We start from the raw sequence: 15,418 nt of genomic DNA, 5'->3' as shown, positions 1-15,418 counted from the left end.
TCAATTATGAAAACAACATTTTTAATACTTTTAGTTAAGAATAACAGCACTAAATTTGGGAGATGCAAATCCTATCGGAATGCTATATATTGTGTGGTTATACGCGACTAGGGCTGCATCCCAGTTTACATACATAAACTAATCAGTAATAGTGCACAGCACTAGTTATGTTATACTTTTAGGTTTATACATTTATAACTGCTGTTTCCTGCCTTACAATATGTTTTCCTGCAATGGGAAAATCAGTGATGAAAACATCACAAACTTACTACAATGACATATTTAATATTAAATAGTACCCATGCTGACTGTGTAAAAACTCAAACTAATCAAATGTAGTTTGCTACATTTGTAATGCTAGTATAATGCTAGTTTAATAAGCTGGTCTGGAATCTGGTGAAAAGTCCACTAAACCTCTCTAAATATATTAAGTCATAAGAGCAACAAACCACCTCATGCTTGTTTATAGAGATTTTTTTTTCAAAAGGCATGCAAATAAGGATTTGCCCAGGGTTTGTTGCTCTACAGAATTACATAAACACAAAACACCCATGAATGATTATATAACTGTGCTCAAGTTCAGATCAAAAAGTTGTGTTGTACAGAGTAAAAGGGTCAGCCTTGTAAACCTAGAATATGTGACAATTCTTACCACTCTCTAGTACTGCCATGTTGGAAATGTTACTTTTGTCCGTCTGATGTTCCGAAGCCACAGACGTGAACTCGACATCACCTGCATTTAGGATCCCGGCCAAGATACTGTAAACACTCCCAAGCTCCTAATGAAATGATGACATAAAAATGTACCACAATTGATGGATAATTAAATGTCTAAAATAAAAAATTCCACAGAAGAGATATCAGGCATACTGTAAATAATGTGACTGATTACATGACATCTCATCTAATAACGTCTATGTTTAAGCATCCCAGCCGAGAGGAATGAAACTGCTACATATTTCTGCAAATGTAGCATAGCAGCTAATATCTAGTGGCACATTGCCACATCTGTCTATTCGATTATATGGATTCCCTAAAGAATACAGTGTTCCGTAATGTCAGTCATGTCACTCACAGGCCTGTGATTACTCCTGTCTCCCTTGAGAAATAGAAAACTAAACTGACATTACAGAGTGAGAGTAAGAATTGCTGAAAATGTACTCACCCTCAGGCCATCCAAGATGTAGAAGAAAAAGTTTCCTTGTTGGAAAGATTTGGAGAAATTCAGCATTATATCACTGCATCCTCTGCAGTGAATAGGTGCCGTCAGAACTAAGCTAAACAGCTGATAAAAACCATCACAAAAATCCACAGATTTCTACCTAAAATATAAGTCCTTTTTCTAAAAATGTGCTTTCTTCAGGGAAAAAGTCATCTGAATCAGGAAAGAAATCTGCACAGGTCAAGCACTGTTTACAAGCAACAAATCCGCTGGATTTTGATGTCAGAATACAACAGGGGATGAACTTTTTCAATGAAGGAAGCATTATTATGGATTATGGACTGTTTTGCCTTGTTGGTGGATTTGTTTCGTACAAACACAGTTTTTGATGGCACCCATTCACTGCAGAGGATCCACTGGTGAGCAAGAGATGCAATGCCAGCTTTCTCCAAATCTGTTCTGATCTACTTCTTGGATCGTCTGAAGGTTTGATTTTTGGCAAATTTCAGTTTGGGTGAATTTTTCCTTTCAAGCACATTTCTTTTTTCATGAATGTCTCAGCATTACAACCTTTAATTTCAAGCTAGTATATATTAAAAGCTAATGGTTTATAATCAATATGATAAAAAGCGTAAAAGCAATACACTAAAATTTACTGCAAAATATTCAAACATGCACAAATATATGATATGATTGAGAATGTATGGTAGTGGACAATTACTGCTGAGTTTTTGCAGTAAATTCTGTTTCCATGGTAACAGCAACTTCTCAGATTGGTTGATCTTTTGCCAAGCTTATGGTCTGTTTAGTTCTTCACAAAAATGGCTATTAAACAATTTCTTATTTGTGGCTTCTACAAATAAATCTATTTTCACTTAAAGGGTTACTCCATCCCAAAATGAAAATACTGTCATTAATCACTTACCCTCATGTCGTTCCAAAAACACGTAAAAGCTTCGTTCGTCTTCGGAACACAATTTAAGATATTTTGGATGAAAACTGGGAGGTTTGTGACTGTCCTATTGACTGCCAAATAAATACCACTGTCAAGGCCCAGAAAAGTATGAAAGACGTTGTCAGAATAGTCCATCTGCCATCAGTGGTTGAAACATAATTTTACGAATCTATGAGAATACTTTTTGTACAGAAAGAAAACAAAAATAACGACTTTATTCAACACTTCGTCTCCTCAGCATCACCATAGCACCATTTTGGAGAGTATCCGTGTGACGCAGCTGACACACAACGGCATACGCAGTTTGCGCCCAGCGGATACTCTCCAAAATGGCCCTACGGAGGAGACGAATTGTTGAATGAAGTCATTGTTTTTGTTTTCTTTTCGTACAAAAAGTGTTCTCGTAGCTTCAGAAAATTATCCTGAACCACTGATGGCAGATTTTGACGATGTCCTTCATACTTTTCTGGGCCGTGACAGTGGTATTTACTTGGCAGTCAATGGGACAGTCACAAACCTAAAATATCTTAAACTGTGTTCCGAAGATGAACAAAGCTTTTATGGGTTTGGAATGTCATGGGGGTAAGTGATTAATGACAAAATTTTTATTTGGGGTGAAGAAACCCCACAAGCTCATGTGGTTAATGGTGCGACTATGTTAAAAGGTTAAAAATACATTTCTCTATAAAGAAAATTAATTGGGTTTTTACTTCAAGAACCAGAGGTTGTACTCTGTTGTGATAGTTTTGTGATCTTGGGATATCTAATATCTTATTTCACTGATAAGTTGGATATGGCCCTCCAGACAAAACGAGCAGCGGTAATGTATTCCAGCATGCATCATTGATTCGCCTGATGCTAATTGTGGAGACTGATGGCATTAGAGCACTGGGTCACAACTTCTACATAACCCTGCACACAGGCCAATGCCAGCGTTCAGAGCATTGGACCTGAATGGACACAGGCAGGCTGTTCTCACGGTCACTGCACATCAGCATTCCTCTTGTCTATTACACTTCATTATTTAGTAATCAAGCAGCATTTTAGCCCCTTCTCCAATAGAAACAACATTTGCATTGTAGGATAATGAAAATCAGTGCTATCATCTTCAACTTAAGACCTCTAATTATGTAAAAGTATATAGATCTTTTAAATGACACTTATTATTTAAAAAGGTAATTCTATTTGGAAGAAAGTACAAAAATAAAGGCTTATTTTAGAGACTGTAAGCACTTTATTGTGATAGGTTTGTTTACCTCCAGGGTGAAGCCAATGACTTTGAAGCACTGCTCCACTGTCTCGAACTGCTCCTTATAGAAGGCATTGCCCACAATGTCAGGCACTAATTTAACATTCTCATTGTGGAGATACCTGGAATTGAGAAAAACAAAGAGTACAAAACAGAAATAAGGATGTCAGATGAGGATCCAGATAAAAACAGCACGCTGTTATCAGGTGTTCGAGAACTTACTTTGGAGTTTTGCTGTCTGACAGCTTGTAGTGGCCAAGTTTCTTCCTCTCTGCCAGACCGGCATAGATATAATAGAAGATGTGGAAGTTACGTTCCCCTCTAAAAAATAAATAAATAAATAAAAAAGATGTTTCATTATAGAATGGATTTTGAAGTGTATAAAATTTAATAATTTAATATAATCCAATTTAATGTTTTAATTTAATTTATTTTTATTATTATTTTTAAAAATACTGCAGCTTTTAGTTCATTCATCAAAAACTCACACATTTACCACTAAAATTATTACCAAACAAATATTCAACATTTTTTTTTTTATTACAAACATGAGTTTAATTACTACAAACAAACATTTACTATCAAACTAGTTAGCTTCTGTACATATACTCTTAAAAATAAAGGTGCTTCACGATGCCATAGAAGAACCTTTTTTGTCTAAATGGTTCCATAAAGAACCTTTATCATTCTGTTTCACAAAAGGTTCTTTGTGGCGAAAGAAGGTTCTTCAGATTATAAAAAGGTAAGAAAGAGATGGTTCTTTAAAGAACCTTTGACTGAATGGTTCTTTGTGGAACCAAAATGGTTCTTCTATGGCATTGCTGTGAAGAACCTTTAAAGAACCTTTATTTTTAAGAGTGTATACAGCCTTCTTCCTCTCTTTCTTTCTTAAAACTATAACAACGGTAATTTTCTTTTTCATTGTGCTTGTTTCATCATTGCTCAAAATGGTCTATTTCAGCAAATGATTTGTACCCTATTCATTGACTGTGCTGTGTTAAAACAGGAGAACTATTAAACATAAAAATGTGTTTGGTTGTTTTAGTCAGTCTTTATCATTTGATATTTAATTCTGTATTCATGCTGAATTCAGCTGCAGCTTCACTAAGGTCATATGCAAGAGATGGTCTCCTACACGGCCTGGTGTACGACCCGGGACTTCTCCAGGAGGTACTCCGAGATCTGAGCTCCCACCACGGTCCCTCCACAGGTGAACTTCATCTCCAGATACTTCCCAAAGCGACTGGAGTTATCATTGATCACAGTGCAGGCATTTCCAAAGGCCTCCACCAGACTATTGACCAGCAAGATCTTCTCCTGGAGGGTCCGATTGTTGGCCTGAAGAAAAAAAACAAAAAAAACAAAAAAAAAAAGAACTGGTCATCCAGCCATTATAGTAAACAAAAAGTCATCAGGACCAAACACACACTTAAAGGAGACGTTCACTTCCAGAACAACAATTTACAGATAATGTACTCACCCCCTTGTCATCCAAGATGTTTTTTGAGGAAAGCATTTCAGGATTTGTCTCCATTTAATGGACTGATATGGTGCCCCAGGTCTGAACTTCCAAAATGCAGTTTAAATGCGGCTTCAAACGATCCCAAATGCGGTTGTAAACGATCCCAGTCAAGGAAGAAGGGTCTTGTCTAGTGAAACGACTGGTTATTTGAGGTCGTGAAGAGCAAAACAAGACGAGCATTTGACATTAAAAAGTATATAAATTTATTATTTTTATGAAAATAACCAATAGTTTCGCTAGATAAGACCCTTCTTCATTGGATGGGATCATTTACAACCGCATTTGGGTTCGTTTGAAGCCGCATTTAAACTGCATTTTGGAAGTTCAAACTCGGGGCACCATAGCAGTCAATTATATGGAGAAAAATCCATCCTGAAATGTTTTCCTCAAAAAACATAATTTCTTTACGAGTGAAGAAAGAAAGACATGAACATCTTGGATGACAAGGGGGTGAGTACATTATCTGTAAATTCTTGTTTTGGAAGTGGACTTCTCCCTTAATAGACAGCTGCTTTACAATAAATGTAAATGACCAACACCATAAACAGACATCACAATACTGATTTCAGTTGAAATTATTTTATTATGTGACCAGAAAGAAAGCATTAAAAGGTGAGTTCACCCAAAAATGAAAATTCTGTCATTAATTACTCGTACTATTGTATGCTGTTCCAAACACGTAAGACCTTTGTTCATCCTTAAAACACAAGATATTTTGGATGAAATTTATGAAGCTAAGACAAACCTTTTTGTGCGCAAAAAAACAAAAATTACAACTTTATTCAGCAATTCTTCTCCTCTGTGTCACCCTAGGGGCCATTTTGGAGAGTATCACGACATGCCTTTACATGCAGAGGAAAGCAGACGTCATAATATTCTCCAAAATGGCGCTAGGGTGACGCAGAGGAGAAAAACTGTTGAAAAAAAGTCATTATTTTTGTTTTTGTTTTTGTTGCACACAAAAAGTATTCTTGTAGCTTCATAAAATTACGGTGGAATCACTAATGTCACATGGACTATTTTGTCAATGTTCTTGGTACCTTTCTTGTCCTTGAAAGGATCATTTCTGTCTATGGAGGGCCAGAAAGCTCTCAGATTTGATCAAAAGTATCTTAATTTGTGTTACAAAGATAAACAAAGGTCTTATGGGTTTGGAACAGCATGAGGGTGAGTAATTAATAACAGAATTTTCATTTCTGGGTGAACTATCCCTTTAAGTGATATGAGAGACATTCTATGACTAAAAAAACTTGTTATAACATAACAGTTTCAAACCTTTCCGAGGACGGTCAGCTGTTGGACTAACAGGTGAGCACTCTCTGTTTTCCCAGCACCACTCTCTCCACTGATGACAATACACTGCACACAGAGAAAAACACAGAACATGACTGATACACAGAAAGAAAACAGTAACTTCTAAATTACGTGGATTTATTCAAGTCAAAAATGTAATGTAATATCACAGAATCAACCTAAATATATTAATTTACACCATCAAAACTACTTTATATGGGTTAAATCGGGTAAAAATAACAATTGCAGATAACCTCTATTTGAAGGAACGTACTCTAGGAACATAGAGGAAAATACTCTACCTGATCAGAATTATAAGACACCATGGACTGGTATGCAATGTCTGCGACTGCATATATGTGAGGAGGGTTGGATGTTCTTTTGGCTCCAACATAAATCTTTGAATGCTGCCAGAGAAACAAAAAATGTATTAGACAACTGTGTTTGACTATTTAATACACATTTCCTGAAACAAAAGTGGTGCTTGCATATACAAAACACACAATCTCCACTATGCTAGTGTAGGTGGTTGACAGGCCATTGCTATGTGGTTTTGAGGATGTCATAAATGGCATTTGTGTGCAGTTTCTTAAAGGAATAGTTCACTCAAAATTCATTTACTCACCCTCAAGTTGTTCCAAACCTGTATGACTTTCGTTCTTCTGTTGAACACAAAACAACATATTTTGAAGGGTGTAGGGCACCTGAACAGTTGCTGGACCCCACTGACTTCCATAGTGTGGAGAAAAAAACAAAATACAATGGAAGTCAATAGGGTTCAGAAACAGTTTGGTTGGCCAAATTCTTCAATATATATATATTTTTTTGTATTCTGCAGAAGAAATAAATTCATACAAGTTTGAACAACTTGAGTCAACCCTAGTAAAAAAGTAATAGATTTAAAATGCAATTTTATACTTAGTTCAAGTCTATTAACATATCTACTGACACATCACTCAAGACTAACTGATATAAAAATTGCAATAAATTTTATTTGGAGTACTACTTGTGCACAATGCACATTTCTTAACACTAAGCCTAAAATGTGCTTTAATGTCATTATTGATGAGGACTGTATGATCTTTGAACAATATTGGTCTTTAAATGCAAAATATTTAAAGTGTACCTGAAGTATGCTTGCAAATGTTTCACTTTAGCACAATCAGATGCAAAATTAAAGTGCATTAAGTACAAAATTAGTTGTTCGAATTTAGCAGACTATTAATATACCAGTATAGTATATTAAAATTTCAATGGCAGGGTATTTTAATTAAGTACAGAATATGTGAATGTATTTGTAGTATACTTAGCATGAAACAAATGTATTTTAAACATATTTTAGTATATTTATTTTTCACTAGGGAAGGATGTCAGAATTGTCATTTTTTGGGAGAACTATCCCTTTAAGGGTTCTGACTAGTTGTCAGTGGGCTTGCTATTAATGCAAATGTATACCAATTTAATTTTTAGCATTTTCAAAGTTAAAATAATATGCCTGACTGCTTTGAAATCAAAAAGCAAACATCACTAATAAATAAAGAAAGCTGAGAAACCCTTGTGAAAGAGATGCATGCTTAATTGTATTGAACTCGCAATGTACCTAAATCTTAAAATAATTTTAGAAAAACTCTACTCTTAAATTATATAATATTTGACAAAAAATGTCCACTTAAATTAGTAAATGTATCACATTTAAGTACACTTACTATTTTGTAATAATTCAATGTTTTACTTCAAAGTAATTTTTTAATAATCTGTTGTGCTTCAAATAAGTACACTTCTGATGTGCTGACTAACATATTAAAAAAGCACATGTAAGGTACTTGATTGTAATTTTAACTGTAGCGTTATTTGATATTACATTTAAAGGTAATATATTTTAAATGTACTAAATTGCAACTTCATTATTGCAAATGTATAACTACATACATATTTAAATACATAACATGCAAGGTTAAACAGAAATTGCATGAAAGTACAAATTAGATTACCATAAATGCTTGTAAGCAAATTTGTCAGTACATTTAACCATATTTAAAAAAAAAAAAAAAAAAAAAACATAAATAATAATGTTATTTTAGACGGCTGTCGGCACAAGACCACAGGAACTTTGGCCAGAGGAGAACTGGCCCCCCCGACTGAGCCTGGTTTCTCCCAAGGTTTTTTTCTCCATTTGTCACCAATGGAGTTTTGGTTCCTTGCCGCTGTCGCCTCTGGCTTGCTTAGTTGGGGACACTTTCTCTTAACACAATATTGCATTTTATTTTATTGTTTTTGATTAACTACCTTTACCTAAAAAGTGAGTGTTTACTGTTGCCTTTGGCATTGTTGATGTACTGTTTCCTATTTAATACTGTACAGCCGCCTTGTCACAATTCTGTATTGTTAAAGGCGGTATATAAATAAAGGTGACTTGACTTGACTTGACTTGACTTAATAAAATTGCACATAAAGATGCTAATAAGTCCTGCTTAAGTGGGTAAAAAGCACTCTAGAGTTGCATGTATTATATACATTACACTTGACATGTAATTAAGTGTTCAAAAACATTTAGTTTGCACTATACACTTTAGTATACTCTTAAAGTATATTATTTTAATAATAAATAGTCATTTTTATAGTACATTAAAGTGTACTTCTTTTTCACAGTGAAATCTAGAGAGAGGAAAGCATGTGATTGAAAGAAAAAGGGAAATGAAACACACTCTTTCTGCAAATGGTACAATGTCACAAGACAGATACAGATTGACAGGTGAGGAAGAATGCGAATGAGAGATGTGGCAGTAAATGGAATGTAGTAGACTATGAAATGCTGATGGCATCCATAACGAAATATCCCACACACACACACACACACCTCTGGCGTATACAGCTCCGTTTTGTGGAATGGATTAACCGCTATAAGGATGTCTCCAACGTAGGTGTAGATCTGCCCCTTTGTGTAACGTCTCTGTAGCTGTTCAGTGATTGTGTTCTAACAGAGAGACAATTAAACATCACAGATGGCCATCATATCAAACCACTGCACACCGATACACAACAACATAACCATCTAATACCGCACAGGAGTCTCCATTTTCATGCATGACCAAACCTAGACACACTAAGATGATTCATTATCTAGACTACTGCATTCATGGCTCTTTACATTGTGATTATTGCACACTATGTACATTTTGCTGCCATATGCGGCCAATATGGCCATACAAGACAGTTACACACATCACAGGTCTCCATCTGGTGATATCAGTCCAAGGACAAAAGCATAATACAAGCGCTTCCTGTCAGCACTGCTACCAGAAAGGATAAGAAAATACATCTAGTGTCAATGAGAGCCCTCCGCATTGATAAATCACCTTAAATGTGTTTCAATACAAACTCTGTTATTGTTCACTAATCTGTCTATTTATTCACTTGACAGTTAAAATATGAGACTGCGTGGATGAGTTATTGTCACTTGACAGTCTCTCTGAAAAATGCTGCTGGAAAATGTAAGAGGTACAGAAAATTCCAGCTGGAATGAATGGGCTGTCTGACAGAAGGATAGAAAATTTCCTGGAGTCTTTCCTGAGTCTATGTATTGATGTGTGTGTGTGCTGTGGCCTTTCTCTTGTGTGGCCCGTATACTTTCTTACTTCATCTAGAACCTCTAGGGTTGCCAAATCCTCCACGTCATCACAAGTTTGACTTTGAGACTTCATGTAGCTGCCTTTTTTGGTGTGGATCCGCTCATGCCTGCAGTTGAAATCACAGAAATTACTCACGCAAATTACCTTGTTGAAATTATTGATAAATGCATTAAAAGTAATGATGAAATAAAAATCAATAGCTATATGAAAATGGCAAAGTCATTTGAGGAAACCCATATCTAATTTCAAAATCTTTATTTCAAGGTTATTCTATAGCTTTATTAGTTTTCAAAAGCTATGCAGCAAAATGGATTGAGTTTGACATTAGCATGTTATCAAACTAACAATAGGTGCTGTAGCAAGCATGCAAAATATATTAAGCTGATTATATTAAATTGATCAAAAATGACAGCGAAGACTTTTATGCTGTTACCTAAAACAAACAATCCAACAAAAAGTTTCTTTTGAAATTTCTATCACAGGTTCCATTGAAATATTAAAGGATTATTTCACTTCTAGAACAAAAAATTCCTGATAATTTACTCGCATGTCATCCAAGATGTTCATGTCTTTCTTTCTTCAGCCAAAAAGAAATTAAGGTTTTTGAGGAAAACACTGCAGGATTTTTCTAGTAGGCTTCAATGGAAGCCAACGGGTTGAAGGTCCAAACTGTAGTTTTAATGCAGCTTCAAAGGGCTCTTTATTATCCCAGCAGAAGAATAAGGGTCTTATCTAGCAAAACGATTAGTCATTTTCTAAAAAAAAAATATAAAAATAAATATAAAATAAAACAGCTGCAAACAGCTATTTCTGGGGTTCAAGCGATTTAAGTTATTTAAGCACATATGAAAAAAAGACATTATTTAGCAAGCCTGTAACCACCTTAATCGATTTAAATAAGCATTTTTGGCAAATCCTGGTAATTCACTATAGAAATATCATGGTTTTTTTTTTTTTTATGTTTTTGCTCTGGTCCAATCCCCTTAAACCTTTGCATGCTGTTTTGTAGAACCTGTCGCATGTGCTCACCAGGTTTCATGAAGTTTTGAGTTTTCCTTTAGGCTTTATAGGATTTTGAGTAAATTTAGGCAGGCCCCTTTTCTAAATGAGCCCGTTATAGCTTCCCAAAGGGTAAATTATTATTTTTTTTTTTCATAATTAATGACCTAGGGAATCCAGAGAATTGTACTGCAGTGCTTTTTTTCCAGATTTGAGGTGTTTTACATCTTCTCAATCATTTAACAATCTATTTGATTGACAGCAGTGGTTCTAGAGGCAAAGTTGTCTGGAATGAGGAGTTCTACAGTATATGTGTGAAAAACCATGCAATGTACAATTGTTTACGTCCTTCAAATATGTGATATCACCCCCAGTGGCCGATTTCATTCAAATTTCTCACAGACTGGGGCTGTGAGTCAAACAGGCAGACCGATTTTCATTCCAACTGAGCTTTTACATAAGTGTTCTGAGTTTGGTGAACATATCTCATTCCGTTCAGGAGTTATAGGCATTTTATTAAAAATCAAAAGAGTCGAAAGTTCAACTTTATTTTTTTTTAAATTATTTATTATTCACTCTTCAGAGAATCTTTCTGCACTGGTTTGGTTCCGATCAGGTGAAAAATCTAGGACTAGTTTTTAAAAAATTCCCAAATACCCAAAAGCTATGAGCTCATTTTGCACTACTTCACACATTATGTTATCACATTGGAAACGTCACACTTGACGTAGGTGGAAGTACCGACCCAGTGTTTACGAAGCAGATGTCCAAAGAAAGTCAAACGCCCTTTCCAAAAAGAAAGGGTAAAACAACAATGTCAGACGATTTTGAAGTTGGAGGAGAAAATTAGTTTTTTGCCTTACCTTAACTTTTTTAACCAAAGAACTAACCACACGTGACCTTTACAACATGATTACGTAATGCATAAATTATGCAAGATGAACATCTGAGGCTAAAAAGTATATATGTATATGTATGGGGGTTTTTTTTGTTTTTTTTTAGAAAATGACCAATCGTTTTGCTAGATAAGACCCTTATTTGTCGGCGTGGATTGTGTAGAGCCTTTTGAAGCTGCACTGAAACTGCAATTTGGACCTTGAACACGTTGATCCCCATTGAAGTCCACTATATGGAGAAAAATCCTGGTTTTCCTCACAACACTTTATCTAGCTCAGCTGTTTCCGACACTGATAATAATGACTATTCTAAATTGTAATAATAATATTTTGTTTTTTCTACTGTATTTTTGAGTAAATAAATGCAGTCTTGTGAACATGAAAGACTTCTCAAATATGGTGGAGAAATGCTGACAAACCAACTTTAAATCAGTGAAACAGAGCTTATGTTTGTGATGTTATTGAACAAATGCTAGGTCAAGTAAGAAAGCCCCGCACGTTGGTCCAAACCATGTATTTACACATTTAAAAGAGCAACACTTGAATAAACCCTGTCTACATCCTAAGTACTCTTAAATGGAAATTACAGAGCCAGGAAAAGCACAAAATATCAGCACATATTCTCAATGATACTAATATTGTACATTAACCAGCTGCAAAAAATGAACTGCCTAACAACACCTTCTACGAATCACAACACACCATTGGGTAAACAATCAACAGTTCAAAAGTTCAAAAGGGAAGTCGCCACAACATATGATCAGAGACAGGAAGCAACTACTTCTCTACTACTCTAACCCACATAAATGACGGTCAATATCTCATACCTGGAATCACTGTCTCTCCCTTCAGTTATTCCAAGATGGCTTAAATGATAAAAATAAAGTTAATATTTTGGAGGCATAGCAGGGGTTGTGATGAGGGCACCTTTGGTGCAGCCCTAATGGCTAGTGCTGCACTCAGCAGAGAGCCAGCATTTTTTTTTACAAATGTGTTTATGTTGTATTTTAAGTTTTAAAATTATAAGCAATTCAGGTATGTCAGACTCTTAAAAATAAAGGTGCTTCACAATGCTATAGAACAAGCTTTTTTGTTTAAATGGTTCCATAAAGAATCTTTAACATCTGAAGAACCTTTCTGTTTCACAAAAGGTTCTTTGTGGCGAAAGAAGGTTTTTAGATTGTAAAACAGAAAGAGATGGTTCTTTAAAGAACCTTTGACTGAATGGTTCTTTGTTGAACCAGAAATGGTTCTTCTATGGCATCGCTGCGCTTGACTCTTTATTTTTAGGAGTGCACTGGCTTTTAAGGCTGATTACATAGGGCATATTCTAGCATTCTTAAAATTTTATAAACTGTTGTCTGTTTAAACATTCTCTAGATGGACAAGTCAATAATAAATTAATTTTTAGGTATAATATGTCAACATTATGTTTCAATAAAATAGAAATAAAATCTTGCATCATAAAGGTATCAATGAGGGTATCATAAACTCGCTGCTTACTAATTTTTTCTTAATTACATAATTGTGAATGAAGTTGTGACTCAGTACATTTAAAGTATATTCACTTTGAAGGGAAATAAAGACTTGTATGGTTTAATATAAGGTAAATTATGTCTCTTACTGAAATATGTAGTAAAAAACCCATGAAAGATTTATGTTATTTAAAAATTGTTTTATACATATTTTGGACTATGGGGGGCACCATTATTTTGATGACGTAAAATGGTTACACATGGTGAGCTACTGGCACTACCTCTTGCTATTTTTTACCGCAACACAACTCGAAAATCGCGAATACAATTTTAATAAGATGCCACGTATGGCTTTTCATTGTTTTCAGTTGATGAGCAACAAGAGAAGTGATGAGAAGTCTTCACTGCTTTTCCTAGCAATAAGAAGAGGAGAAAAGAATGGGAAGATGCCTGTGGACGAATAAAACTTCATAAGGACCCATGTTTTTGTTCTCTCCATTTTAACCCTGATAGCTTTGAGGCATTTAGAAGACCACATCTACTGAAAGAGCTTACAAACGGCAGAGAGAAGAAATGCAAGATGCCATCCTGGCAGGATGCAAACATGCTGAAGCTTGTATTGACACCACAGCCACAGTTTCTCAGCGCCGACTTCACTCGATATTCAGGTGCATTTAGACTCCTTGTGGGGATAATTGATGGTACAGCATTTGGTTAAAGCCTACAGCCTCGTGTCAGTATTTTATTTTCCAAGTTGTGTTGCGCTAAAATAACAACAGGTAGCGGCAGTAGCTCACAAGTGCAACCATTTAACGTCATCGAAACAATGGCGTTATTTAGTTATTTTTTAAATAGTGTAAATCTTTCATGGGTTTCCTACTACATACAGTTGTGCTCATAAATTTACATAACCCTTGCAGAATATGCTAAATGTTAATGATTTAAAAAAAAAGAAGAGGGATCATGAAAACTGTATGCTATTTTTTATTTAGTACTGTCCTGAATAAACTATTTCACATAACAGACGTTTATATGTACTCCTCAAGACAAAATAACTGAATTTATATAAATAACCTGTTCAAAAGTTTACATACCCTTGAATCTTAATATTGTGTGTTGCTTCCTGGATGATCCACAACTGTTGTTATCTTTTGTTATAGTTGTTTATGAGTCCCTTGTTTGTCCTGAGCAGTTCATCTGCCTTCTGTTCTTCAGAAAAATTCTCCAGCTCCTGCACATTATTTGGTTTTTCCAGCATCTTCTGCATATTTGAACACTTTCCATAATTAACTGTATGATTTTAAGATTCATCTTTTCAGACTGAGAACAACTGAGGAACTCATACATAACTATTACAAAAAGGTGAAAAAATGTACTGATGGTTAAGAAGGCAACACAATGCATTACGAGCCGGGGGGTGTAAACTTTTGAACAAGATGATGATGTGTACATTTTTCTTATTTTGTTTTCTGTTATACTTTATTTTATTTTTTTTCGTTTAGTATTGCACTTCAGAAGCTACATAAATATTTAGTCTTCCAGAAGACAATATAAGTACAATTTACCCTGATCATCCAATTCAAAAAGTTTTCATCCCCTGGCTCTTAATGCATTGTGTTTCCTTCTGGAGCATCAGTGGGTGTTCGACCCTTCTGTAATATTTGCATATGAGTTGCCCTCAGTGTGAAAAGATGGATCCCAAAATTATACAGTCACTTTTGAAAAGGGCTCAAATATGCAGATGCTGCTGGAAAACCAAATAATGTGGAAGAACTGACGAACTGAAGAACAGCAGGCAACTGAACAGCTTGGGGCCAACAAGGGACTATAAGAACAATCATGGATCATCCAGGAAACAACACACAGTATTATAATTCAAGGGTATGTAAACTTTTGAACGGGGTCATTTTAATAAAATCAGTTATTATTTGGTCTTGTGGAGTATATATAAACATCTGTTATGCGAAATAACTTATTCAGGACAGTACTAAATAAAAATAACATGCAATTTTCATGATTCCTCTTATTTTGTTTAAATTATTAACATTTTGCATACTCTGCAAGGGATATGTAAACTTATGAGCACAACTGTATTTTTAGTAAGAGACATCATTTACATTATTTTAAGACATACAAGTCTTAATACCCAGGGTTCCCTTTAAATGTAATATTGAATAATGTACTACAGTTAAAATTATAATCAAGCACTTTAAACGTGCCTTAGAATGTTAGTTAATA

The 15,418-nt window shown here is 35.0% G+C and overlaps 1 protein-coding gene across 1 annotated transcript in view; it reads right to left on the bottom strand.

Moving 5' to 3' along the window:
- Window positions 1–15,418, bottom strand: part of myo3a (myosin IIIA) — a 105,242-nt gene that overhangs the window by 35,174 nt on the left and 54,650 nt on the right. The window contains exons 10-18 of the mRNA XM_051098242.1: window positions 12,533–12,571; window positions 9,817–9,916; window positions 9,039–9,155; window positions 6,484–6,588; window positions 6,164–6,247; window positions 4,502–4,704; window positions 3,589–3,687; window positions 3,374–3,488; window positions 653–779 (exon numbers count right to left, since the gene is read on the bottom strand). Of these exons, the coding sequence (XP_050954199.1) occupies window positions 653–779; window positions 3,374–3,488; window positions 3,589–3,687; window positions 4,502–4,704; window positions 6,164–6,247; window positions 6,484–6,588; window positions 9,039–9,155; window positions 9,817–9,916; window positions 12,533–12,571 (989 nt within the window). The remainder of the gene's footprint in view (window positions 1–652; window positions 780–3,373; window positions 3,489–3,588; window positions 3,688–4,501; window positions 4,705–6,163; window positions 6,248–6,483; window positions 6,589–9,038; window positions 9,156–9,816; window positions 9,917–12,532; window positions 12,572–15,418) is intronic.

Source organism: Labeo rohita, chromosome 24, assembly GCF_022985175.1.
Source record: "Labeo rohita strain BAU-BD-2019 chromosome 24, IGBB_LRoh.1.0, whole genome shotgun sequence".
Taxonomy (NCBI): domain Eukaryota; kingdom Metazoa; phylum Chordata; class Actinopteri; order Cypriniformes; family Cyprinidae; genus Labeo; species Labeo rohita.
Note: the sequence above shows the minus strand (reverse complement) of the source record. Positions and strands in the feature narration are given on the sequence as shown.